The sequence below is a fragment of the Tenebrio molitor genome, chromosome 6, assembly GCF_963966145.1.
Source record: "Tenebrio molitor chromosome 6, icTenMoli1.1, whole genome shotgun sequence".
Classification (NCBI taxonomy): Eukaryota; Metazoa; Arthropoda; class Insecta; order Coleoptera; family Tenebrionidae; genus Tenebrio; species Tenebrio molitor.
In genome coordinates this window covers 472,008-499,792 of record NC_091051.1, presented here as the reverse complement: position 1 = coordinate 499,792, position 27,785 = coordinate 472,008, and the positions used below count along the sequence as shown (strand labels likewise).

At 38.7% G+C, this 27,785-nt stretch overlaps 2 protein-coding genes across 3 annotated transcripts in view; one reads left to right on the top strand and one right to left on the bottom strand.

The window, feature by feature from the left end:
- Positions 1 to 21,088, bottom strand: part of LOC138133889 (neural cell adhesion molecule 2-like) — a 29,494-nt gene extending 8,406 nt beyond the window's left edge. The window contains exons 1-3 of one of the 2 annotated variants that reach the window (XM_069051891.1): positions 20,857 to 21,088; positions 13,434 to 13,499; positions 4,340 to 4,603 (exon numbers count right to left, since the gene is read on the bottom strand). In XM_069051891.1, coding sequence (XP_068907992.1) covers positions 4,340 to 4,603; positions 13,434 to 13,497 — 328 coding nt within the window. In that variant the 5' untranslated portion in view covers positions 13,498 to 13,499; positions 20,857 to 21,088. Of the gene's footprint in view, positions 1 to 4,339; positions 4,604 to 4,865; positions 7,092 to 13,433; positions 13,500 to 20,856 lie in introns of those variants that run through there. The other variant, XM_069051892.1, reaches the window with a different exon arrangement.
- Positions 1 to 27,785, top strand: part of LOC138133888 (leucine-rich repeat and death domain-containing protein 1-like) — a 41,533-nt gene that overhangs the window by 10,695 nt on the left and 3,053 nt on the right. The window lies entirely within an intron of this gene.

The window sequence follows — 27,785 nt, the reverse complement described above, 5'->3', positions numbered from 1 at the left end:
GGTACGTGCCTCGTAAATGGCTTCGAAATTTGTTTCATGCGGCGCACTGCTGCCGATGATTAATGCGTGCTTTTCTAAATATCTGTTTTTAATGGGAAAATTGTGTGAACGCGTGCTTATCATAAATTATTATAAATAATTCAAAACTGGCTACAGCGATTTCTGTAATGGCGCGTCGACGTTTTTCTCTCGCGGCTAATCTATTATTAATTGCGACGCAAAAACGCGCACAAATCGAATCTACATGGAAACTTCCAAAATAAATTACCAAGGGGACAAGTTCGGCGCAAAAATTCGGAGGGCGACGATTCGTACGGCGAAACTACAACACCACCACACTTCCAGACGTTCGCTCTTGCTTTTGCTCACTTCAATTTATCTCCGTCTTGGCTTCCGTTTTCTTCAATTTAATTTTTCTACATCAGTATTTACGCTCGTGTACCCAGAGCGGCTCCAAGTTGTTTATACGTCGATTGTTACAGTAAACAAGAGGGTAGGCGCAAGAGACGCGACCTTGACGTCGCGAGATATTTCCACGTCTGCGACAAATAACCGAGATTTATTTAATCGCATGCGACTAGTTGACTGAAACTATTCAGGCGAGTCGAGAGTCGTCGACCATAAACGTGTCACAAAGAGTCTGAATTCTCTTTGTGGGAAGTTGCGTGTCGCTTGCGTCTTAAAAGCGGAATCGGGAAGAAATCTCAAAACTAATTGTGAAGCAGGATGTGCTCTCGCTTTTATCGTCAAAAATGTTTTTGTTGCTGTGAACCGAGTCGAGCACGGAACGTAAAAAAATTATATTTTACAATGCACCCACCATCGCAGTCCTAAAATCACACGAACTTTTTTCGTATAAACATCAACACAAAAACTGATTTCGTGTTTCCAGGAGGGAGTTTTAAGACAACACGGCGACTCATATTTTTCCGCGAATAAAAACGGAACCGTGTAATTTCGAGAAATCGTAAACTTAGATTTTAATGTATATTAATAGTCCAATAAAAAATTTTAATTAGCCTCGTTTAAGATCGGAATAAAAGGGGAAATTCGCGAAGATCGTCTTAAATTTAAATGCCTATAAAATTTTCATTTCAGATAGGAGATCCGTGTCGCAAATTCGCAACACCCCGGCGAATATTTATTTACAACGGACCAAATAAAACTGAACGGGTCGATTTTTGAAGTGAAAACTTCTTTAGGCGCGCCACATACATTTTATTCCCGGGCAGTGAATTAGTTTCATGCGACACGCTAAAATCGTTCGCAGCACAAGCTAAAATCGGAAAATCGTTCGCAGCACGACGTGGCAAGCTAAAATCAAGGGAGTCGAGTTTTTTAACGGAGCGAGGAAAAACAATCAACTGTGCGTCACTTGTCAATTTTAAATTTTCATTGTATAGTCCAATTTTTTTTAAATCAATTGTCAATGTCAAAATTCCCTTAAAGACCAGGCTGTACCACACTAAAACCTTTCGTTTCGGGACGCTTCTATCGTAAAATCTCCCTAGATCAGGTTTGAGGTTAAGTATATCAGTAATTTTCAAATGTCAGAAAAATTTCAGGTGTAACCAAATTTTATACCAAAAGACAAGAAATAAAGACAATTATGACACTAAAAAGTGCAACTGAACATACAGGAAAATTCATTTTCAGAATCTAACCCCCAATCGGCTTCCGAATATGATTCTGCGGAAGAGGAATGTCCTCAATTGGTAGATTTCCCATCAATTTTTTCTAGTCCTCTCTAATCAATTCCTCGCAGTGACGAACCCATACCTCGAATATGATGTGTGCATCTTTACTGCAATTTAACATGGTCGGTTTTTCTGTTTGCATTTCTTCACGTAATCTAATCATAGCCAATTTTTCTCGTTGTGTTAATTGCTTGTTTTCGGAAACGCATTTAACTTTGTATTTTTATTTAAATGTAATTGCGACTTCAATAGCACAAGCGCCTTCACATCAAAATGACTGACATACAGTTGACGTTTTACGTTGCCAATCTAATAACTATCAAATAACCAGTGGCTTATGCCAACATGACAACACTTTGACAATTGATTTAAAAAAAAATTGGACTATACGTTGTGTTGTGACCTGACCTGACCTCAGTGCAGAGCTGCAGGAGTAAATGTATATGTATACAGGATATTTCACAAGTGATAATAAGCCTGACGTAATTTAAAATGCAACCCACACTATATTTCCGAAAAAGCTGGCTACTGTCATTAGAATGTCCGGCTTTTTTTGAAAATGTATTGTGGGTTGAATTTATTATTCCGTCAGGCTCATTATCACTCGTGAAATACCCTGTATAGTTTTATATAATATAAACGATAAAGACACGACAAATATTGTAAGTTTAGGTACAGATGAATGTAGGATTTAATACGTAATTCTCAATTATATGGCTTCAACAATTCATCTATTGAAAAAATTTGTGTAGTAAAATGTGAAGAGGAAAATGGACAAATTATCATAATACAGAGTATTGCTATGAAAACTTGTGTTGTGTTCAATATCATCGTCAAGAAAATAAAACTTAAACATCCAAACCTAACCTCACAAATTTCGCCAGTGTACCTCTAAAAGCGGACGTATTTGCAGTTTCTATTGATTTAAAAACAGCATTAAATTTAAATAATATTAATTATTTATGTCTTGCTCCTTATTCCTCCAAGTACTATCATCCATAATGATATATTTTTTTATAAAATAGTTACATATTACTAAAAATCAGTAACGAGCATCGTAGAAGTTCTCACTTCTGTCGTGCGGTCTTAAGCACACACTCTTTTTTTTTATTTATTATTGAAACTTATTGAAACTCTCCTCGCACTCGATAGTTGTGCGACTCGAATCGGAAAAATCGGGAATTATGGCGGCACGTGGGGTAAACTTGGTAAGCTTACTTAGTTGTCAATCAATAAAAGCCGAGAAAGTTAGAGGAATATAGAAGCACCACAAAATAGAAAGCTTTCATACACATTGTACAAACTTTACGATGAATAAAATATTATTGACAAGCTGGAAGGAAATAGACCGCGCCAGATCGGATAATGGAACGCGTCTAACATTACACCCCCAAGTCATCGAAACAATACTGCGCCCCAAATAACTGCATCGCGGCCTCACGCGTGATCTTCTCGAAATTTGCAACGGGCTGCGACACCGGATACCTATAATAGCGACCGAGCAGCTGCGAAGTGGATTAACTCGGAAAATGGTAGAGCAACCGTAACAAGTTCGGATATATCGGCGCAAAATGTAAATCGACTATTCAAATTAATATGAAAGGCAATTGTGAAGGCTGAAAGGGACACGAACGGCCGCTGTGACGAGCCTGTTGGGCATAAACTGTTTGTTTTGACCCGACGAATTAACAGAGGCGGCGACACTTAAACATACCAGCGGATCGAGCAGTGTGAAGCGCGATCGAACACTGTAGGTACATTAAATTCGAGGCTGGTAAATGAAAATGGTAATGGATGCAAATAATTAACATTTTTATTACCTCTAACTACCTAATCGCCGGAATGTTCGGCGATTTTTCCGCGTTATTAAAAATACATCGTGTTGCTTTTTTAATAATCCGGCAACAACAGCTCGATCGTAATAAACCCTGAGCGAATGAATTTATTGTTTATTTGCTATCCGTCGAATTTTCCCTTTTTTGAGGCAGCCAGCCAGCCATGATGGTTCCGGTTTAATGTAGGCGCGTCTTTGATGTAAAGGCAATTATGAGTCCGAAAGTGTCCCTGCAAGAGAACGAGGATGTCAGGTCATGAATTAGGAGTAAAAAGCGAACCTAGCCAGAGTTTTTATTGGACTTTTGAATGAATTTTGCTCATAAAAATTTCCTGCTTCCGAGCATCTTAAGAATGTTTAGTAATATGTCGACATTTTTATGAGCTTTATTAAAATCTTTCGGAATATGAATCGTTTTGGGGCAAATTATTGAAATTCCGTCCAGATCGGTGAATCGACAATGGGAGAAACGCGCTTCCGATGAGGAATCGACGCGCGACACCGCTTCCTGTAAACAAGCTCCAGGTATTCGAACAAAATAAACTCGACGGTATCGGCATGGCATGAACGTAAACGTTTGTAAAATTTGCAGAGAATGCGGTATATGCGATAGTGCTCGGTGTGTATGTTCGACATTAAATGTGGGCTGCGAAGTTTCTCATAGTTCACTCGGCTGACTAATTTCTCATAAGCTGCGGTGCGCCTTTGAAGAGCGGAAACCGAAATAAACAACTCATTATACTAGTTGGAAAACTAGGCCCCCGCCCCCACTGGATCACCCGAAGCCAAGCCACCCCTGCCCACTTACTCTCGACCGTCAAATGGAAATCGGCGTGCTCCTTCCCGTTGGAACAGGTGTAATCTCCAGTATCCTCCATCCTGGACCCGTTGAAGACGATGGAAGTGCCGTAAGGTTTGGTGTCGACCACCGGACGAGTCTTGGGGCCGAGAATTCCCTTGGGGCCGCGCCATGTTAACGCAAGGCCTTTGTCGTCCGTGCACACCACGATGAAAGTTTCGTTGCTGACGACCTTCCTCGCTGACTGTAACTTAATGTCCAATCCTCCGACATCTGCAAGAGAAGACGACAGAGTTGCCAATTTAATTTGTTCAAATTTCAGCTTCAGACCTATCGGAAATTGATTAGGAACTCCTCGAAGGGGTTCGAAGAATTCCTAGAGAGGAGTTCTTAATCGGTGAGGTGCAACCTGTCATTGGACCGAGAGTTATGGCCCAATTAAATTCAGATTCACATTATTTACGGCGAGTTTCTGCCGAAAATTAAACGGGATACAAATTTCGGGATGCAAGATAAAAGTCGTACAGCAACTTACACGAGGAAGAAGAGTGTCCCGGCGCAGCCACCATTTCCTACACTTATTTAAAACACATTTTTAAATTGACATGAAAGATGTGTGCGTCTGCTTTTGACATTTGACAGCAGTGCATGGTGCTACCAATATTTGAAAATTTATATTGGCATCTTGAGACAAATATCATTACAAATTTCAATTTTTGAGATTTTGAGTTGTGTTCTTTCGTGCTTTCATGATTTTTCTGCAAATTCATTCCTCATGTTTCTTTTCAGAACTCTTTTGATAACTATTTATTTAATAGGTAAAATATATTAAAAGTTGTTGAAAACAGCACTAAACAACCAGGTTTGGACTGTCTTTCTTTCTTCCTAGATTTTGTTTCGGCAATGCCACGTAAGGTCAATGCCCTTACACGCTAATAAGAAATTTGTTAATGTATTTTACACGGGAACGAAATAATAATGGTCCGCTTCTGCCAGTTGCTGCTGTTCAAGAAAGAGTTACGTAGCTTTTATTTGGCATCATACGGCGGAAATTTCAAGCAAAATTAAACAAAATTATCACAAATGTAGTTAAAATCTAACCTAAAAATTTGACGTCGCTAATGGAATAAACGCACAACTCGCATCTTGCTCTAATCGCACACGCCAAAGCGAGATGCATAGTGGGACGGACTTAATAAAATACGTTCTATTGGGATCATTAAATTTTGGGCATCATTTTCTGTCATATTAAAAAAATTATTCTAAATCATGCTTCATTGAAATTGTCACACATGAATGATGAAATTGTTTCAAATGTATCAATATGTCAAAATGACATAATATTAAGTTTATAGTGTTTATTTATTTATTTTTTATTAATTAAAACCTCGTTCTATTCCATTTGTTTGATTTTTAAAACTTTTTGAATGTTTTGTCGGTAAATTTGACATTCAGATTTTCAAAATTAACACAAAATTAAGGTTATTAGGTAATACATAAAGGTCGTTTTGGAATGTATGACAGCACGATGACACTAGTGTCCAAAATTGATTGATCGCGACCGTAAAAGAATCCAATAGCTTGTTTTACACTATGTTGAAAAGAGATAGCAATATAATAGTTGCTCTGCTTATTAATTGATCCATCGGACTATAATTAAAAAATGGACTTTATCAATAATTTTGCAAAACCTGTCAAAGATTGACATTTGATTAATGAAATGGCAGAAAGTTATCTATTATACCGATAACTGACATGCTCACGATTTACACCACAAGATAGCGCCATCAGACTTTAGACTAAAACAATTAAATTATGTCCCTTTTTAGAAAACTGAACTGATCAATGGTAGCGATATCTTGTCTTAGTACAAATGGATAAGCTAACAGTTTTTTTGGAGGTCCTTGAGAAGTGTTAGTGCGGTAAAATGGCAGATAGTTTGCTTAGTGTGTAAAAATCAAGATACCGTAGCTGTTTAAAATGTGTAAACATGTCATTTACAGTTGAGGAGGCCAAAAAGGATGTTTCAATTTTAGCCTTTTCGTGAGGTAGAATTTCGTGAAAGTTTTGTTTGCCTTGCAAAGAACATTTATGATGAGACCGGGTATCGACATGATCCACTTAACTTAATTGAAACTGAAAAAAATACTTTAACAAATAAACTGTCATTAAATATTTAAACCAGTTGAAAACTTCGCCCGAGTTTGAAGCGCCATACACCGACTAATTGCCGGTTACTGTACTTTAATAAAATAAAAGCGCTTCTTTTAGCCTCGGGCTTTTTAAAAAAAATTCCGTCAAAGCTTCTCTCGCTGCTTATTGATTAATGAGACGGGACTCCGCAGAGGATTCCAGATTTGAAAAAAATTCAACCACCTCGGAGATCTCTTCGAGTTTGACACGAAAAACGTATCATATCTGTCCGGAGAGCCGTATGTGTTCTCCTTCAATTTCCCTAATTGAATTTTGAGCTGTGGTTAATAAGACAGGATCGGGGATGCTTTGCATAAAGCGCCAGTAAAAACCGTTCCTTGGCTACATTAATAACGCGTTTGTGGATGCTGCTCGTGCCGAGAATGTGGCCTCGGCCTATTCCCGCGATTAAATTGGCCGAAATCAACGTTGATGTAACGTTGCGTGATGAACACAATAATTTCATCTTCCATTAAAAAAATTACGTTGGAATGGAGATGCGGAAGTGGAGGCCAAAAATTCCCCCTTCTAGCGTTAACAACGTTGACTCGACTCCGCACCGATACGACATTAAAAATGTCGATTGAGTCGCTGAAAGCTATTCTTGCGAATACCAAAGTGTTGGGCAGTCTTAGCAGCAGTTATTTGATATCTCTCGTACAAAAACTGAAGCGCAACTGGTGAGTTTCGCAAGATAAACGAAACGATCTCTCACCTGTAACGATTGGCGGAGAAGGGAAAAACCGCGGTGGCACGATACAACAACACTCGGACCTGTTAATGCACCCCTCAGGCCTTCACCCCAAAATTCGAGTTTTAGTTTTTATTAAAACGCAATGTTTCACTTTTATTGCATAACATAAAATGTACGTCGCGCTGAGGAAGATGTTTATATGTCCCTATTTTCATGTTTATTTTATGTTATAGTGTTCCCCGGTGTTCTGTAAAACGAATAAACGAAAAAACATGATAAGATTAATAATTCATGATAAGAACGCAAGCTACAAACTTGGCATTTTCAGGATTAACTGGCATTAGAACTGTTTCCAAGTGGAAATTGTCGACGACACTGTCGTCCTGACGTTGATGAAAAGTGCAATTTGGAAATTTCGAAAAAAGTGTGCGTCGGAAATGATGCGTGTGCAACGGTTCCGGGCGGTGGGTTATTGGCGATAAACCACATCTATCACCGAAGAAGCGGCGTCCCCGTGCACGAGCCACATCCTAATTATGATACAGTTGCAGGTCCTGCAATTAATTTCTAATTTATCGGGGCCCGAATTTAATAAGGGCCGATGCAAACGAGGGCCGATTCCTTCATCCATTAAATAAAGTGATGGAATACGGGGACGTGGGGTGTTTTTTAAATCGACGCACTTTGAGAACGTCATGTTTTATGCAGGACGGATAGTCAAGACAAATCCGGAATCTCCGGACGAATCACGTTTTCAGGAATTAACGATGATCGAGTTAAGTTCGAAAACAACAAGATTAGGATTTTAATGGCGAGTTTTCATAATGGTCCCCATTAGAAAACAACAACTGTTTTGGCGAAAAAAAATCTGATATTAATAGCGCCCCTCACGAATCGACGGCAAGTGATTAAGGACCGTTCGGACACCGAAATAATTTATCTTGGAGATAGTTCATCCGCGACGAAACCAATCCGGCAGGATAATTTGTGATGGAAATAACTTATCGGTCCGCTAAAAATAGTCTTCGGAAAAAACACTTCCGCCGAAAATATTATTTATCGCAACATGATTAGTCACGGGAATTATCATCTGGCGCGACCGCAGATGTAATTCGCTGCCGAGGAAAAAAATTATTATTCGAGGCAATAATTTACGGCAAAACAGTCACAAAAGCGATTCGTCGCCAACAATTTGTCACAAAAGTGTGCATGTCGAGCCGAAAGAACGATAATTCCTCGGCAAAACAATCATTTATCCGACATCAAACATTAATTGTCGCCGCCATCGATTCCACTCGCCACAAAACGCGATCGTTTTTCCCCCGAGTGATTTATTTTTATTAAATAATCGACTGTCCTCCGTGATTTATTCGGAAATCCTTACGCCCATAAAATGTTTAAAAAGCATCCAAAACACGTCTTCATTTCGTCAGTTTGCAGGACGCGACCATATGCTGCTTCCGTTCCGGCTAAAATAAACAGCATGCAGGACTGCTAACCACTTGTAGGTCCTAAGTGCACTTGTTGTGCGCATTCTACCGCGAATTATTCACGTCGCTTCCTGGACACGCACCGGAAACGTTCCGGAAACTCGCCAGCGGCGACGGCGGGATTATATTTTTGGTGGCGCTGTGTGAAATAACTCCGAACGCCAATGATTTTTCAGGATTTTGTGAGACTTAAACCGAGCGCAATGACACTTTGTCATCGTTTTATCTTTAAACGCGATGCTTTCGTATAAAAGGTTTTTGAATCTAAGCCGGAACGGGAATTTGAAGCTCTGTAACTCCTCTGTTCTACTCAATTTACAAGATCGATCTCGCTCCGTAAATAGATTGCATTTTTTCACCGAGAAATTTTCGTAATTCTATCATCAGTACAGTTAAAGAAACCCCAAAAACTACTCCACACAATCCGCTGTTGTTTAAAAACAATACAGGGTTATTCACGAGAGGGGTATTTCTGAATTTCTTTTTGCCGCAACCCATTATACACATTGCAACAATATCTTGATTTCAAACTTTGAAAATAATCCACGATGGCTCTTAGTCCTGTCTCTTTGACGTTAAAGCAAAAAGTTTGTTTTTACCACGGCCTCCTAGATATGACAAGAGACAAATCTCTTATCCGGCCCTGCGCATCAGCAAAATGTTTGTGATTTCCAAATGACATTTAACGGGAGCACCTAAGCTCCCTCTTTTGAAACGAAGTTAAAAGCACAAAAATGTGTAGTATTGGTTGCATACTTATGAACTCAAATCAAGCAATTAAACCCTTGTTAACCGTTGCAGTACCTCTTTTATTAAATTTTACAGTGTGTAGTTTCCGTTGTTCTTGTTTTCTAATTGCATAAATGGCAAAAAAAACTTTTGTTAAAAAAATAAATGCTAGTAGGCAACCAATCGTGCACCGTACCGCAGCGCACCCTTGAAACCAAAATAATGCCTTGAACTACGAATGCGCACGGCCGCATAGACTAAAAGTCTATCGTTATATCTAGGAGGCCGTGGTTTTTACAATAACGACGAAAAGACTGACATGCTGCCCATTTATGGAGAGTGTGGAAAGACAAAGAATACTGTTGCCGCTGCGGATGTTTACAAGCCGATGGTAGACACTTCGAACACCTTTTACATTAACATAATTTGACATTTCTGACAAATCTATCCAACTTACTTTGATTTCTAATTTAAAACAAATAACACATTTGATTTAGTAGTTACTGCCATTGGTATTGTTGGTTGCGGCAAAATAAAAAATCAGAAGTACCACTCTCATGAATAACCCTGTATTATGTTATTTGTCCCAGCGCATCCACCATTTTGAGCATTCAACATTATTAACCATGTTACAAAAATATTCTATACGCACATCTGATATTAGCACCTCAATTATTTTTCATCATTATTGTATCGCGCGTTGAAATGAAATTCTGGGCTGAGTAGGCGTTGGAAAAATTAAACCGTTTAGAAGAACAGTGTAAAGTTTGAATTTCCCGCCGTTTGACAAGAATGACATTTGTTTATGTTCAATCGGGACATAATTGAACATATTTGTTATCAGCAAAGGGTGCCCTTGGATATTTGCTTTCGAGAATAGCAATCGTTAAGTTATTCTATTTTTAATGTAACACATTGCGAAGAAAGAAAAAAAGAAACATTTTTTTGGCTCTAAATTTTAGGTTAGCTATCAACATACCCCAATTAATGTACGCTTGAAAAAAGCACAACAATTGACGGTTTCCAACGCCTTCCCAGGCCAGGATTTCATTTGAACGCGCGATATAATATGTAATAAATATTGTGATTAAATGACAATAATGCAGATAAATCATCGCATCCCGGCGCATCCGTCACTGTTCATTGGTATTGTGTTGTGCTGGTTAACTATATTTAGAGAATCCAACTTAATCGAATACATGTTATCAAAAAATCTGTCGCATTCTTATTCGTAGTGCATCATCCCGTGTCATCTTCTGTTGTCGCTTTTTTTATTAAGCGCCCAACTCTAGATGAGCAAAATGGTAGACGCATTAACTCGAGACAAGATTAGGCCGTCGGTGATGTTTCTATTCGGGCTAATGTTAAAGTTTCGCCGTCTCACCACCATCGCGTTCTCATAACTTTGTTCATATCTTCGAACCGGGACATATTCCCAAAAGTGAAATCCTCAAATTTCGGCGACATGTTCTTGATAAATCTGCTCATCCCGACATTGTAATTATCATTTTAATGCGGGATTACGCAACTCGAACTCGCTGTGGAGACTTGCCCCAAAAATTCGCCCATTACGGAATGATATGCTAATGTGCCTTGAAAAGGAGCCAAATTTTATGAGCTATGTTTTGCATAAACATAAAAATATTATAACTGGGACAGGAGGCAAAGTCGAGTTTATTGGTTCTTCTTCGGGGCAGGAGTCGTAAAGTAGCCAAGAAAACTATCGTCGTGGTGGATTCCGCGGTTGGTTTTGTCGATGCTCTTTAGATAAGTGGAAGCTGATATCTCCACCCTCGACACCGGTTTCGCTAGTTTTATTGGCGCAAATATTGGAACCGGTTTATGGGGCAACGACATCATTAGGGTTTTCCGTACAAATATTATTTTAAAAGGGACATTCCAAAATCACAGATACGGGATTTTTCACGGACTCCTTAAATGTCCGGACGCGGGTTCATAAAGGAACAAGTTTGCTCCGCTCTTATCCTACATTTAGTCCTAATTGGAGCCGAGGCAAAAATACAGATACAAACTGACACTAGCCGAGACGATGTCATAGTTAAGAACCTGGACTTGTAATTTCCTTTTCCCGTTTTGTTCGTCGAGCGTGTTTCTGGTGGATGCTCCAGGTGATAGATTTCCAATTTTCAGGACGCATTTTGTCCTGCATAATTAAACTTTATTGTTTGCAGCGATCTAATTAATTGCAGTGGGACGAGGATGCTAGTGTAGAGGTCGCCGGACACATTCCGCATTGCTATGCAAAACCAGAAACGGAGCAACAATTTCGGTATTATACCGACCAGAGGCTAGAGCGAATTTCGATATAATCGAACTAACAGAATCGGTAATCAAATCGGGTCTGAATCAAAGATGAGCAACCCCACACGACTTGTTAAATTTTCAGGGCGGGTCCGGAGTTGAGTTTTTAATTTATTTTTTCGTACCTCGCCCGGCACACATTACAAGACGCTTTTACCGGTGTTTGTTTCCTGCCATAAATAAAACATGAAACCGTCGCAGTAAAATGAGTGGATTCTTGTCATGGCCATTCTCTAGCGTTACGTTATGTAATAATATGAGCTGTCAAAACATCATGTCGTTTAAACTGAAACATCCGAGATGAAAAATACTTTATGTACGCGACGAGTTTAATTTTATTGTTGCTTGAATACGAAACGTCTTGCCCATCGAGCGAAACGCCGCTTCCACCCTAATATAATAACGAACCATTAATTCTAATTTGAGGGCTTTTTTCGATTCGAACATGTTTAGGGTGTAACGAAATTAGCAATTCTCTCGGATTTGTAGGTTAATAAGGCGTAAATGGGTGTATCGAAATTTTTCAGCGAGGGAGTGATTACGACCGGAGGGGTTCATCTTGGGGGGATAAACCGACCGTTTCCGCTTCGACTGGTGATTGCAACCCTTGTTAAGTGAGCACTGTGAGATAGTGCGGTGTCATGTTGCAGGAAAAGTCATGCGTGAAGTTTCGCCTCCCAGATCCTGATCCTGCTGGACGTTATCATCCACGATAACAACTATCCGGTGCAAAATTTTCTTGCCAAATCGCGATCAGATTCGTTAACGTATAAATTTGAAAATCGGACAGTGACATGTCGAAGTTGTCGCCATTCTTTATGAAAGTTTCGCTACGTGATTTCGAACGGTTTACAAAGCACTTTGATTGATAGCTGAAAGTTTTAAAGGCGCCGAAAGAGTCAACAAATAATAATACAAAAATAAATTGTTTTAGCATGTCTTGATTTATTTTCCGGAGCAAATCTGGCCGATATTAAAAATATGGTTAGCGAAGCGTGCGATATTGGTCCATAAAGTCAACAGCCTCATCTTTTAATCCGGCAATGTATTTATAGTATTTGAAGAGATTAATAAAATTCGCGTTATTGGATAATGGTTCGATAGCATCTGGCTCTTGTAAATATATCTCGCGAATCGTTAAGACAAGACGCCTCCTCAAAGGAAAATATCGAGAAAATATTGTAGGGAAACGGCTTGAAGAGTTTAATTAAAACGGAGAAATGACGCCGAGGAACGTCGGATTGTTTACTGTAAATCCTTTCAAACGAAACATAATTTTTCGGAAAAAAAATTTCGACGAGGACGCTGCTGTTTACAAAATGTGCTTTGTGGAAATCTCTCGATAAAGCTCGTTTTTATTTATTTAAGTGGACGGGGGCAATATCGGCCAGCTTTAACGCAAACCACTGTACAAAAAGTGAATAATACATGAATGCAAATTGCGGAAACTGGCGCCCAAAAAACAACTCGCAAACAATCCAAACAAGTTTTAAATAAGAATCGTTGGCTATTGTATTAGAGCAGTTAGGGGAAGTTTCCGCAGGAAAGTTTTGACACATAAATTTCAAATTAAGCTCGGTTTTTGCCGCTGATTTGCATCGGAATTGTCAGAAGCTCATTAGTGCAACATTCCGTCGTCTCAATTCGGGGTCTCTTTCATTTTTGCCGTACTCACCTAGGACCGATGCGAGCAGAAGCACCGCCACGACGCACCCATCTCTCATCCCCTGCATTTTCATGTCTGGAACACAAACACAAAATTCAAAAGTGGTTACAAGGAAGCAGATCACCGACTTGTCCAATTAACTGGCTGTTTATTTTTCTCTTTTACCGCAAATATTGATCGATGCAGACGACTCCTTTTGATCTCTCGTCTGTTAATGATACGAGGTGTTCGCATTCCGGTCGAACAAATCGATCATCATACCTCACCACCCCCGGATAAAAAGACACGCTCCAATTTCAGGTGGAAATTTAATCGACGCCCAAAAACTAAATACCGACTCCACTCTATTATCTCGCCAGGTCGTAATTTGAATTGTTTGGGAGTCACTGGAGTTGATTGAAAGTTATTACACTTTTTCGTGGAGTTTCGTGTTTGGAATAGCTTCGATGAGGTGGGTTTTATGGATTTATTATTAAGGGTAACAAAGTGCGAAGGGATTCGTTTGAATTCGGCGCAAAAAAAAAGTATCGCCACTCTCGCATGCAAATAAGGCATTCTAGTTTTTTCTTTCGTTTGCAATTTGGAAGAATCGACGAAATTGAGTTGGCAACTTAAAAACCACAATTGATACTTGAAAACAAAAAATGAAACAGAAATTTAAACGTGAAAGTCCTCGATTCTCTTCTACATCTAGCACACGAGAACTGTACACACGTCTGGGCTAGATCCACAAGACTCGACGAAAGGAACACGTGCAAGAATGAGTGTTCTGTCTGTCGCACAGAGTTATGACTAATATCTATTCATTTTGATTGTGACCAGTCCCTAGTGTCTTTTCAGTTGCTAGGTTATTGATAGGGAATCCAGTCGCAGTTGGCAACTCTCGGCGGCGCCATTTTGGCAGAAACGTCACGCTCACAGAAGACAGAACGGCGTGGAACGGAGAACGACTTGCGCAAACGTTTTTCGACGTAGACTTTGTGCGCGTATCTATAAAATTGAGTGTTGGTACGAAATTTCAGAATTCAAAAAGGAAATGCCACGTCGTCTTCTCAAAGTTGAGACCAAACGGTTAACACCTATTGACTTGTTTCGAGACATTTTATTGAAGCCAACGGAAAACTACAAAGACGAACACCACCAATAAAGTTAACTCTATTTGTGCTTTTTTGTTGTACATTTTGGCTAGTAAGTGCTGTAGTTTGATGCCTTTTGACTTTATATCTCCTATAAAACATTTTTCTAAACTTCATGTTTCTTTCTGTCTGATTAGTTTTTATCTGAAAATATTTGTATGTCTTAATCAATGCAATTAATTGAAGGTCTCATTACCTTTAGTAATACCCAAATGACCATTTCCTTTGTTCTTCATTTATATTGAGAATTGCATGAGGTGATTTTGAAGTTTTGACATTGAATGATCTGTACCTGGATATAACCTCACTTTTCAACAGATGTGATCACAGAATAAGACAGACGTTTTTAGCACAGGTTTTTAGTTTCTTCTACTTCAAACATTGATTTCCGTTATTAATTTTGATAAATACATTGAAATCATAGATAATACGAGACTCCCGATCCTCAACCTTTTTCGATTTGTCTCATATTTCTACATAATTTTTTTGTCTGTTGGTAGTCTCAATTTATTTGTTTTTCTTGCAAAAGAATCATTTTCATTTCATTTTTCCTACTTTTGTCTTTGTAAAATTTGTGACGTGGCACAACGGTGGCCATTTCGTGGAAATTAAATCTGAACCAGATCGGGAGCCTCCTTCGAAAATATTAGACCCAAATACTATAAATCCCCGGGCGCAGGGAGAGCTAATAAAAAAGATTTTCTTTTATTGACGTAATAGATAGACATTGAATGAAGAGGAGGCCATTCAGAATTCAACTTTGCTTTGCTTTCAGGCCGTTCGAGGGCTGAACAAATTGCGTCATAGGAGCATTAGACCCCTTCATCCCCAGTTAGGCACACTGAAAAAATGCATCACCCACTCAGACATATTTTCTATATCTGAACAGTTCAAGTTTGTTCTTAATAACACAATTTCGAACGGTTGTTTGGTTATCTTATTTCGCAAAGTATTATCTCGGGCCGAAACTCCGAATCCTCTGTACATGCAAACGTTGGCAAACTTTTATCAGCGGTAGGTATTATGATAATTTTCCAGGTTTTCCTAATGCCAGTGAGTTACAACGGACCATTGTTGTACTCGGCTGTAAGCGAGTGCAGTTCTGAGACAATGCGTGCACCACTTCTGGATTTGTTGGAAAAAATCGCTTCGACGGCGCCATTTTTCTGCGAATGAAGTCATTAAAGTTGAGGACATTAACTAAGTCATTCCGTTTTATGTTTCATTAAAGCAAGGGGTAAAGTTTAGTGACCTGAAATAGGCCACTATCTACCCTGAGTCCGACCGAAATTACACTAGTATGTACACAACTAGTCTATCTAATTCTGCGCCGTTAATGCAAGAACAAACATGGGCGCGGAATTTGCTTCATTTTTGCAAGGAGAAATTATCTGGCGCCTCATAAATATTCATTAGTCTTACCTTGTAAGTACACAGAGCTCGCCTCTGCCTCACAGCGATATCCTGATGTATTGATACAGGAGGACTCCAAACTTGCATCAAGTCCGAAGAATCGATACCGACAACTCTGTGTGTGTTATTCTTACGAGTTAAGAACGGTCAGGACAAAGTAAATCTCTCCAGTTGTTTCACCCGAAAATACAATTTCAAAAATTATTTTCCAAAAAAAAAAAAATCAGAGTGTATTTCCACGGAGCAAGGCTAAGCGAGACTTGAGGCACCTCTTCTCAGATGTTGAATGCGTTTTAGCTGTTTAATGTTTCGAATACTTCATAATTCAAGATTCCGTTCTCGAAATTTAATGCGGAATTCTTATTGCACGAGCACAAAATGTAAAAAATAACTGAGCGACTTTTGGCTTCAAATTTCCAGAATCGTTCTGAGCGTCTCCGCCCCCATATTAATTAAACCAAGAAGGCAATGATTGATTGGGCACATAAAATCCCCGAGAAGTAAATAAAATCCATCCATCGTTTCAGCATCAATCTAATAGCTATCCGGTTATTGACATTTGACAGCGGAAAATCTAACGTCGACGGTGTGGTGTAAAGGAATCCGCGCGAGGTCGAAAGCTCTCGCAAATTTACTTCATTCCGAGCTTTTTTCAATCGGGCCGCGGAGCCTCTCTGTCTCAACGGAAATAATGAATTTATATTGAATTTTTCAGAGACGGCTTTCGGAGATCGATTTTTGACAGTTATTTGAGGCGGCGGAGACGGTCGCCTAATCCAAGCCGGCACTCTAATTCCGGCAGACTTCAGCACTTTTCCTCCGAAGCAAAAAATGTTGCCTCCGAAGTGGGTATAGAGGTGTCACGGCCTTGTTTCAAACTGCCAACTCATGACCTTTCCCACTTCCGATGTGCCAGATTGGCGTCACGAACCAAGACATTGGTTTGAATTTTTTTGTCTTTGAGAGCGAGAGCGCAACGTGTTGATCGCTAACGTAGTAAACAAAGCCAAAAATAACACTTGTAAACTCGACTAATTTACATCTACTTTGCGAAATTAATAAAGTTGTTTCATTGACAAGAGTTAAGAGCAGGATGAATTCATCATTTAAAGGTAATGTAATATTGAAAACTGTAGCCATGAAGCGACACTCGCCTTGGATTAAGTGCGTTTGTAAATATCCGCCGAAACGTAAGTCCATTTCCAAAATTTTATTTGAGAGTATTTATTTAAGTCGATGGAAGTCACAACTCCGCATGAGATAAAGTAGGATTCTCCCTCTACTATTGAATTTAAGGTTCAAAGCGATCCAAAAATTTTCGATTTGTGCGTAGGGGAGACTGGGCTCAATTGAATTGTAACACTTTCACTTTGAAGACTTGGCAAGTAGGTAGTTTTAACATAATAGCCGGACCAGAACAAGAACAAGAAAACAATAAAACCTGTACTTTTAATATATTTATCGAATGAAAATCACAAAAACAAAACAACCACTAATACAAATAACAATCTTTAAGGCGCAACACTTCAACTACAAAAAAGAAATAAAAATGTATTTTTTCAACTCGCTACCTTCAAACTGACATTTCGCGACCGCAACAGTCAACCGCGAACGTAGATTTCGCGCACTAGTGCTTCAAAATCATCCAAAAAGCATTTGCCTTTTTGAGCATTCTAAAAATAATTTGACCTGATAATAAAATCTGGTTTACAAAACGCCACTTCTTCAATTTGGATGTTGAAAAAGAGTGATTTTTCATGCGCGAAAAATGTCTTCTCGCTCTCGGTTCGTAAATAACTATTTGCGAATTAGCATCTAACAACAGACAATCATTTCATAATTTCTCATCTCTAAAATTATACACTGGTCAGTTATAACGTTGCAAACGGGCCTAAGGAAAATTGTTGCAACTGTCCTCAAACTGTTTTATAGAAAGCAACAGCATGCAATGACAAAAACGGGTTACATTAATTCTAAACAAATACTTGAATCTAATATTAAATAATTTCTTTAGGTGAGATAACAGGCAAGTATCTACTAGTACTAGATCTCCTACAACAAGAAAAATATTTCAGAATTAAAGATGTCAACAATACTTGCACTTTTGCATTACGAAATACAAGCGTCTGCCAAAGGGGTAGAAACGCGAAACATTGACAAGGAGGTTGATTACCTTCGTGGAGATTTGAACTACCGGTAATGATCATCGATTTATTCACAATGTTACAAGTCCCGTGTTACAGCTAACCCCAATCTACCCTACTAATATTTACTCAACTCATTGTTCTATTCTTTTCTGATTAAGACTCTTCTTTGGAAAAACAGAAGTGTTTGCATTGCACTAAATCGATGTGCACAATATTTTCCTCCTAATTCCACCAATTCATATTTGAAAAATAGTTGTTTATTTGACGAGTTTGTGTGTAAATTGGTCCTTTTTTGGCACACGTGGGCCATTTTAAAACGCGAGTGACATTTATCAAAATCCGTTCACATAGGAGAAAATTCTCAAATTCTGACAGTGTCGAACAAAAAATTATTTTAACCAATACGCAATCAACTTTATTTAATAACAATCTAAATCTATTTTTTTTTAAATCAGCTGTCAGTGTCAAAACTTTGTAGAAGACCAGACTGTGTTACCCTAAAACCTGTACTTTCCGACCAACTGTATAACAATTACCCCACGTCAAAATTGAGGTTATGTCTGTCAGCCTGTCTAACGTAATTGAAATGTCGAACGTAGTCAGTGTTAAAGGTTTCAATGAAATGTAGGTTTATGTAGGTACATACTTCTATTTAAAGAGTATTTTGTAGAGCATGTACTTTCGTTTAGGTACATTGAAGTGGAACACGATGATTTTTGTAATGAAACGCAGTTGCAGTTTAAACAATGAAGAAAACATTAATTTTTTCGGGGTTGAATACATTTTGTCGTTCTAAAGCCATCACATATGATTGCAGACATCCAACGTATCTATTTTAGAAAAGTATTTACGGAAATAAATGATAAATGATACATTGAATATGTTTGAAGCTTTCTCACAAATCGCCTTTTTACTCAATTCAGGGTTGTCACCTTTCAACTCTTCGCAGTACCGAATCAGGGCCATTTTTTCACTCTCTGTGGACTACGAAAGCACCTTTTCAAATTTTGTGCGTTAATTTTTCAACGCAAACCCAAATGACAGTTATGCGCAATGACAGCGCCGATGACCTCGCACGGCTCGACGTTGCCAACCTATATTGTGAAATGCACTTTCAATTGCTCATACCAACTTGACAACACTTTGACAGCTGATTTAAAAAAAAATGGAGTGTACATAAATCAATTAGGTAGACTGGCCTCTAGCTTTCATTGAGCTTTACTTTTTTTTTGGTTAGTAACATCCCTTGTAACAAATTACATGCTTTACAACATTATGAACTGTTTGTGTTTGGAAACTGAAAGAAGTGAATCAACACTGGAGAAGCCCCTCAGGGTCAAGACAAGTTGCAGATTTTTCATCCTGTGTAAACGGATCGTTATGAGTTTCTTGTATTTTTGTGAAAACTTCAATGTACTCCTAGTTTTCCGATGAAATTACGTTTAAATTGAAATTATTTAGCCCCGTTTTGTTTCCAACTAGGAGAGATTTAGCTTTAAAATTTCTAACGTTTCCAATGCGACACTAACAATTTAAAATCGTCGCCATCACTTCTGTGCACTATTGTGCCATTACACAAACGACCCCTAATACGAAAACGTCAATGTTTTTCACATTCCAACAGTCCCGAGCGGTTTCGGCTTAAGGTTATTCCACCCCCGCAACAAACCAAGTGAAATAACATCTCAGTGTTGTTTTTTTTCTTCCTTTTTTTTATCGAACAACCGCCATTTTCAAGATAAACCTTTTCAATACCGTCCCTGAACTAAGGTTGTTAAGCTGAATTTTTGAAGTCTTGTGGGACTACGACACGATAAAATCTAATTGGGATGAAGAGAGGAAGGACGGTTAAAAAAAACATTTTAAAACGTTAATACTCGGCTCTTGCGCTATGAACGCGGATAATCTGCACGGTAAACATTTTTAATCTCCACCAGTTTGATATGGTGAATTTTCGCCAACTAGACGAGTTACGCGATAATGCCATTTGGTATCGGCCAAAAGATGTCTTCGTTTGGAAAGGACTTCAACATGTTTTTGTCGAGGTTCTTACCAGGTGGGGCTAAAGCGTCTTGTTAGTAGAGCGTCGTGTACAGAATCTCAACCAATTTGCTAATTTGGGTAACATTTTTTCACAAACTATCCAAAAGCACAGACGTATGAAAATCGACAAAAAAAATTGTCTCGATTCTAAGACTAATTTTGTACTCAGCATATTTGTGAGATTCTAAAAATAAATGTCAAGAAATTAAAGAAAACCGAGACGTTTTTAAATTTACTCTCAAGGTTATGATGAACTATTTAAAAGTCACCGGAAACTGGAGACACTTCCGGGAAATTTAAACTATTAAAAATAAAAAATCAAACAAATTTTATTCGTATAAATTTTATTTTTATTTCCCGAGCGTGTTGATTGAAAACTAAAAGTTTTCCAGACCAATTGAACAAACCGTGGGTCTGACTTTTGGGAAGAGAATGCACCCCGAGGGGGTATCGGTGAAGATTCCTCCGATACCAAGAATCCAAACGATATTCGCTACGAATTATTATATAAATTAAATCCATTGCGAAAGCCATTATCTCTGGAAAAACATGAACGCAGTTAACATCGACAAATTGCGCATTAATTTTTTTTCATGATTAAAAAGGGCGTCAGCGAACGTCGCGTTTCCGTCAGGTGAACAACACTGAAGGGAAGTTTAATCCAATTAAAAATAAACAAGCTTAGAGACCTACCGTCACATAAAAAATCAAACTCCAAGGATCCGTCAATTAACCATCATCACACACTTTAACCGTCACGCTCCTTCTGTATATTTCAGACTCGATTTTCTATAACGAGGTGCAATATGGGGCTGCGAATTAAGGGTTGCCGGGACGAGATGATCGTCGCGCGCGCGAAATTGTACTGGCGCCACATGGACCGTACAAGGAAGACTAGAACTCCGACTATTTTACATCGATTGCACATGGCTTATGTTCCCTCCGCGTTCGGCTGTTGGGCGCTAATTGGAAACCATCAAAACGATTAATTTTATTACGTTGTCCTGTTCATGACCTGCAGGGCCGTGACGATTCCTCGCAGCTGGCCCAACAAATAAAAAAATTAAAAGGAGCGCCGACGCTGGGGCCAAATCAAAAATAACCTAAAATCGAACTGATATTTTTTCGAATTCACAAGTGACAACAGTTTGTTTGTCCTCAGATTCATTCATCGAACAATCTTGAACTCTTTTGTCTTTTATCTCCACCTGGGAATTAACTTTTTTCGAATTGCAGAAATTTTCCGTGGTCGTGATCGAGCGAGTAATTTTAAAGTTTTTCCAAATGCTTGGGTTTACCCGTTCGACTCGACATTACCCCGGCAAAGAATATAATTTCATTAATTTGGGACCATTTGCATTCGACTACAATTGTCCGCCGGGATGGGGGCGCCCGAAGAAAACTACTGCCGGCCTGTACCACATTTAATCTGCAATTTTCCTATCAAAACTCGACGGTTCGTGTAATTAAGGCGAACGCTAATTAATACTGAAAGTTACAACGTGGAGATTTGGCGACTCGTTTCGGTGCTTTTAATTTGGACCGGAGGAAACGCCCCCGAGTGCGGGGTAATTACTCAAAAAAAAAAAGAAACGGGGATCTACACCCAATTCGTACCTGGTGACGGCCGTTTAACATTAATTAAAGTGGAGCGAAGCTCTGGAAGCTCCCCTCGTGGCGGAAACGATAAGGAATTTTCGGTCAATCGAAAATTTAGCGGTTTTATAATTAAAAAAAAAACACAAAATAAAAGGTCTTAGATTTGATGCATTTCAACGAAATCTATCGCGTTAATTATTATCTATTCATTTTGATTATGACCAGTCCCTGGTAACTTTTCAGTTGCTAGGTTATTGATAGGGATAACACAGTTGGCAACTCTCGGAGGCGCCATTTTGGCAGAAACGTCTCGCTGACAGAACAACTTGCGCAAACGTTTTTCGACGTTTTGGTACAAAATTTCAGAATTCAAAAAGAAAATGCCACGTTGTCTTCTCAAAGTTAAAACCAAATGGTCAATTTTGACTTGTTACACAAAGTCATTGTTTGGTTAACTCTATTTGTGCAATTTTGTTGTACATTTTGGCTAGTGTTGTAGTTTGATTCTCCTTGGATTCCTTCTGCCTTTTCATCCCATATAAAACATTTTTCTGAACTTCATGTTTCTTGCTGTCCGATTAGTTTTTATTTGAAAATAGTTGTATTATTCAATGCAATTAATTGAAAAGTCATTACCTTTAGTAATGCCCAGGTATTTGTCGCGTTTCTCTTGCTGCCAAATGACCACTTCTTTCATTTCTATCGAGAATTGTGATTTTGAGGTTTTGACATTGAATGATCTGTGATCTGTACCTGGACATAACCCCACTTTTCAACAGACGTGATCACAGAATCAGATAGACGTTTTTAGTTTCTCCTACTACAGTCTATTTTTTCCTGGTTATTAATATTGATAAATACATTGGGATCATTGCTTTGCTACCATTGTCAAGCATGGACCTTTGTCAAGTTTTGACATTTTCACATCAGATTCACACCACACAAAAATTTAGTGGAAAACGAGAGTTGTTCTGAGGGAAAACGTATGCAGCACACAGCTAAACAGCGCCTACTATTTTTTTCGTTGTGGTCACAATCAAAATGAATAGATAATAAAGTTCATTCAAAAATTAAAAAACCACCACCTGTTGCTTTAGGTTGGTAAAATTTAAAAAACCCTACGTAGATATTTTTTCATACTACGTTGGTAACTATAAATTATGACATTTATTTGATTCAAAATAAAATTCAGTTGCTTTGAATTTCGTTCATATTGTTTTATTAGCAGCACGTTTCATTTATTTATTGATTCTTATTATTTTTACTTCAACATACCCAGAAAAACAAGACACTTAATAAACATTTAACCTCAAAAAATGCGACGTTGGTGGTTTTTTGATTTTTGACTGGACTTTATGTAAAAATTCTACAGTTGGTTTTATTTTCCTCGAAAGCAATAAATTGCTTGATTGTTTCCCGTTCAATTCTCTTTCCCAATGTGCCTTATTTGCCGTTGAAACCGTGTTTTTGTTATCCAGGTCATACAATTGAAAAATCTTGGCGTCGATTTCTAAATTTAACCCCATTGTTTAGGTCTTGTTTGTGTTGGCAATGTAAGCAATTAAAACGGTTTATCTTGCATCTACAGTATTGGTCGTCTCTTTGTTTTCATTGTGTGTAAAAAAAAATGTCGATACGATCAATGGACAATTTTTCATGCTCGCTGTGGGAAAAACCAGCCAACATGGAAATTACAAAAACGAAACAAAATAAAAACGATGTAAACGTCGAGAATATAAAGCTCTGTGAACTTGTTAAAGTTTCAGGGATCTTGAAAGATTAACTGATCTCACGTTAACAGCTTCAATAAGTCATTATTACGAGTACATTTAATGAATTTCTGTGTTTAATTTATAGGATGGCCGGATTTTCGCTTGCATTTTTAAGTGGAACGCGGTTTTTCACTCTAATTAGAATGTAATGTGAAATTTATGGGTTTATTACTTTTTATTTACAACCGCGGACCGAGCGAATGAAATACGCGATTCTTCAACTCAGAACTGTTATGGATATTAATTTCATCGAACGAACTGAAAAGTGGATTTATCTGAAAAGTCAGAGTTAACGTTTATATTAAAACAAAAAATATTAATATCGCAAAGAACATATTTCGTGCCGACATTAGCTTGTTCGCCAAGTTCCATAAAATTTTGCGTAGAGGAGAATATAGGCCAAGATGAAAATCAATAAACCACTAGCACTAGTCCACCAATTCTTTGTTTATCGCTCTGTTCGAATGAAAAAACACCACCTCGAGAGTGAGCTGTCGATTTTAATTAATATTTCGGTGAGTGTTTTAAATCAGCACGTTAAACGAACAGGTGGTCGTGTCTAATCAGAAGGGAAGAAAATACCATTTCCGAATCGGAATCTTTCGACGCGGTGGTTATCGGTTTATCTACTAGTCCTTTGCGATTTAACAGAGTTTGTTCGGCGCGTAAGAAATCGCGGCTATATGAATAATTTCCATAATACAAGCTTTATTAAATTGAGGAGCAATATTTTCGCTGTCTCGAAGCCGATTTAAACTGATTTGGAAGTCAAATCGAAGTTGGAAAAGAGTCGGATACGGCTCAGGACCATTGTAGCAATTGCGCTCATCATAGTTGGAGGAACCATCACCGAGGGAAATCTTATCGATTCGCGCGAGCCGGAATTATAAATGCAATATAAAATTTCCCGCATGATTTATTCGCCTCGGGCTTGTCTCCTCTGCAGCTTTTTGATTTATACTTGTATAGATTAAACCCAGGTAGATTCACAAAAAAAAAGAAATCTGTTGGTTTTCAGACGCTATTCTCGATCTCATATATCCATGAGTCGCAACATTTAGCCAACCGTGCCGAAAGTCTTCGCCCATTTATTTAATATTTTTGCTCTTCGGCCGGCACTTTTGACAATATACCGGCCGTTTTTGTTCTGCACGGCTGCAAGTTATTGAAATGTCGATCGATATAGTTGGAATATTCGAGATTTGTTCAAGTTTGATGGATTCATGGTGGCGGCGCCGCCGTCCTCTATCTGATTTATACTTAGAATCGTGTCGAGTCAACTTTCGATACAAGGCAACTTATTAAAACCGCAGTCAGGACGATACGTGATGATTTTTGAGAAGTAATAACGGACGTCAGTCAATATACTGTTATGATTTCGTTCCGATCGGCTGTGGGGGCGGCGACGAGAGGGGACGGTCGGGACGTCGTGGCGGCTCCTCTGGCGCCGCCGGCAACGGCAATGCGGCGCCACTACGTCCAACTGGCACAATTCGCCAAGAAAAGGAGCAAACATCAATATCATCTCCACGGGTTTCAGGTACTCGCCAAATGCGATCACGGATGAAAGACAAACAAAGAAAAACAAAAGAACTGACTGAAAGACAAAAGCATCAGGGTATCCCATATTGTGGATCAAAAACAAAAATTACTTGAAAAGTTCGATACACGGTGTAGGTATAGCGCGAGGGTATATAATTGCGTCGAAGCGGTTGTAAAATTTGTCCACAGAGTCGAGGTCTTGGATTTTCTCATGGGCTATGAGTCATATCTGCGCAAACAACGAATATCGGAAAACATCGTCATTCGTTACATTAGTTTGGTCTCTTTCTCGTCTATTTGCAGATTTTTTACCGGTTTATTGCTCCGCCTTCTTGCAGATATTTCCAAGGTCACAGCCCATGAGAGAATCCAACACCTTCTACCAACGTAACGAAAGCATAATGTATTCAAAAATAGCGCCTTTATAAATCAGTTGAGTGTATTGAGATTTTTTAGATGGAGCTAAAATTAGAATAAAACAAGGTTGGTAGAACTGACTAATTTGTACCTATAGTAGATTGCCTCGTTGAAAATTGAGGAGCGGAGGGGAAAAGTAACTCGGGACGTAAAATCAACCCAGAAATTTTAAGTGTTCGAATAGAACCCAAGGTTTATAAGCTCCGTGTGGTTTATTGGATGGCTTTTTGGGTTTTATTCTAGTGAGGTAACACCTAATGCATGATCGACAAACTCTGTAGTAGTTTAGTGCATTATGACGTCACGAGTAACTTTTGTGGGGAAAAAAATTAAACTATTGTTTTAAATGGCAACGAGGCAACCTACTATACAAATTAGTAAGTTCTACCAACCTTGGAATAGAAGAGAAAAGCATTTAAACATATTTATGCATGTACTGTCGCGAGCAATAAATTTTGGTCGTCAATGTCATTTCAAAATTTGGTTAGATTATCACACATTTAAAAATTATGCCCATGTCAACAAAGTGTCAAAAAATTAGAACAAAAATGACAACTAATGTCATACAACATGATGATAAGTTATGATATTTACGACTGTTTTACAATGGAGCATTTTCGATTACGTCAAAGAATGACCTTGACGACCAAAATTTATTGCTCGCGACTGTATGTATTTTTGTCTGGTCAACTTTCTAACCTAACCTAACCTAACCTAAACTTGATAGAAGGACACGTCAATACCAACAAGACTACAATTTACATTGCGAACAAACAATACGAAAAAGAAATCAAAGTGGATTATAAAACTACCCTTTTGCTCTCGAAAGTGGTTGTTGTAATATTCTTAGATGGCGCCAAGATTCTGATTAAAAAGAAACCCATGGCCATCTCGTCTTCTTTTCGTAAGAAAATATGTTCTTTACTTTTTGAATAGAAAAGTCAAAAAATTCCAGTCCAGGATGAGCAACTGTTTCTTGGTGTATTTGTTCAAAATTGAAATGTACTGCTATTTAATGAAAGTCGGGCGAATCAGTTCTTTTATACTTCTGTAGGGCGTTCGTGATATAAATGTGACATAACGGGGATGAGATTTGGGGGTGGCATCACCACCTCGAGCATCACCTAATTGATTCGGAGCTTATGACGTTCCGATCCTGGTCCGTCGTAAAATCCTGACCGTACGCTTTGTCTTTGGCGAGTTTATTTATCTAGTTCACGTCACGTCTTGATAAAAATGGTTCCAGAACAGGACGTGTACGCGATGTTCGTGTCTGTCGGTCCCCGTGGGAACACTTTGGACATTTCGGACGTCCGCGCCATTGATCCATCGACTCTTTGTTGCTTTTTTGGTCGATTTGAATTTTTAAAACGACGCCGTTTAATCGGATCCGCGTGGGAAAACGGCTAGAGTAATGGATTCGACCTCGCCGGAAATTTTTCGGCTTCCACTGTTATAAGTAATAAGGGTAAGCGCGTGCTTTGTAATAAAATAGTTTAGGAGCGGTGTTATAACTTCGTGGACTGTCACTCGGGTATCACGTAGTCTGCATTTTTCGCAAGCGGGCATGGCTTTTTACGATGACGTTCTTCAAACCCCCGGTGCTACTGTAACGAGTGCTCTATTAAAAGCGCAAGACAATTTGATTGAATCTCGATTAAATCACGGACACTGACGGAAGTTCGACTGCTACAGTGGACCTTTTCAAAGCAATTTTAGAATTTCTATGTATTTTGCTATCCAATCAAACTTATTCAATTTCTAAATTTAGGTTCATTACTCAATAACTCCGTGTCGTTGACAACACTAGATAATTGAGACAACGTGCCCATCACTGTTCGTGGGTCATGGGTTAAGGATGAGGGCAGTTAACGACCGGAATTAATTGAATCGGTGGTGTGAGCACGTGTCTTGATGGCGGAAAAAGTGAACGAGGGCGGTTAGAGAGGCCGAAATTTCATTGCTAGCCGAGCAAGAGTGTTAAATAATAAAAGAGGCGAGATGAGCACGTTGCACGGATGATTCCGAAACACAATTTAAGTTAAGGGTTCTCAAAACTGAAATAAAATTACGGCGTCATAAGTATGCAACCCACTCTCCTGCAAGAATCAACACTAATTCTGCATTAGTGCAAACTCGGCTCCCGTATTACAGACGTCAGCTTCTGGTGCAGTTTCTTGTGCTTCCCGGATGTTTTAGAATAATAATGCAAAATTAAATTGCACTTCCTATCCCAATAACATGAAAATTATATACTCGGTAGTTCGCGTGCACACTAAAACTTTAAAATAT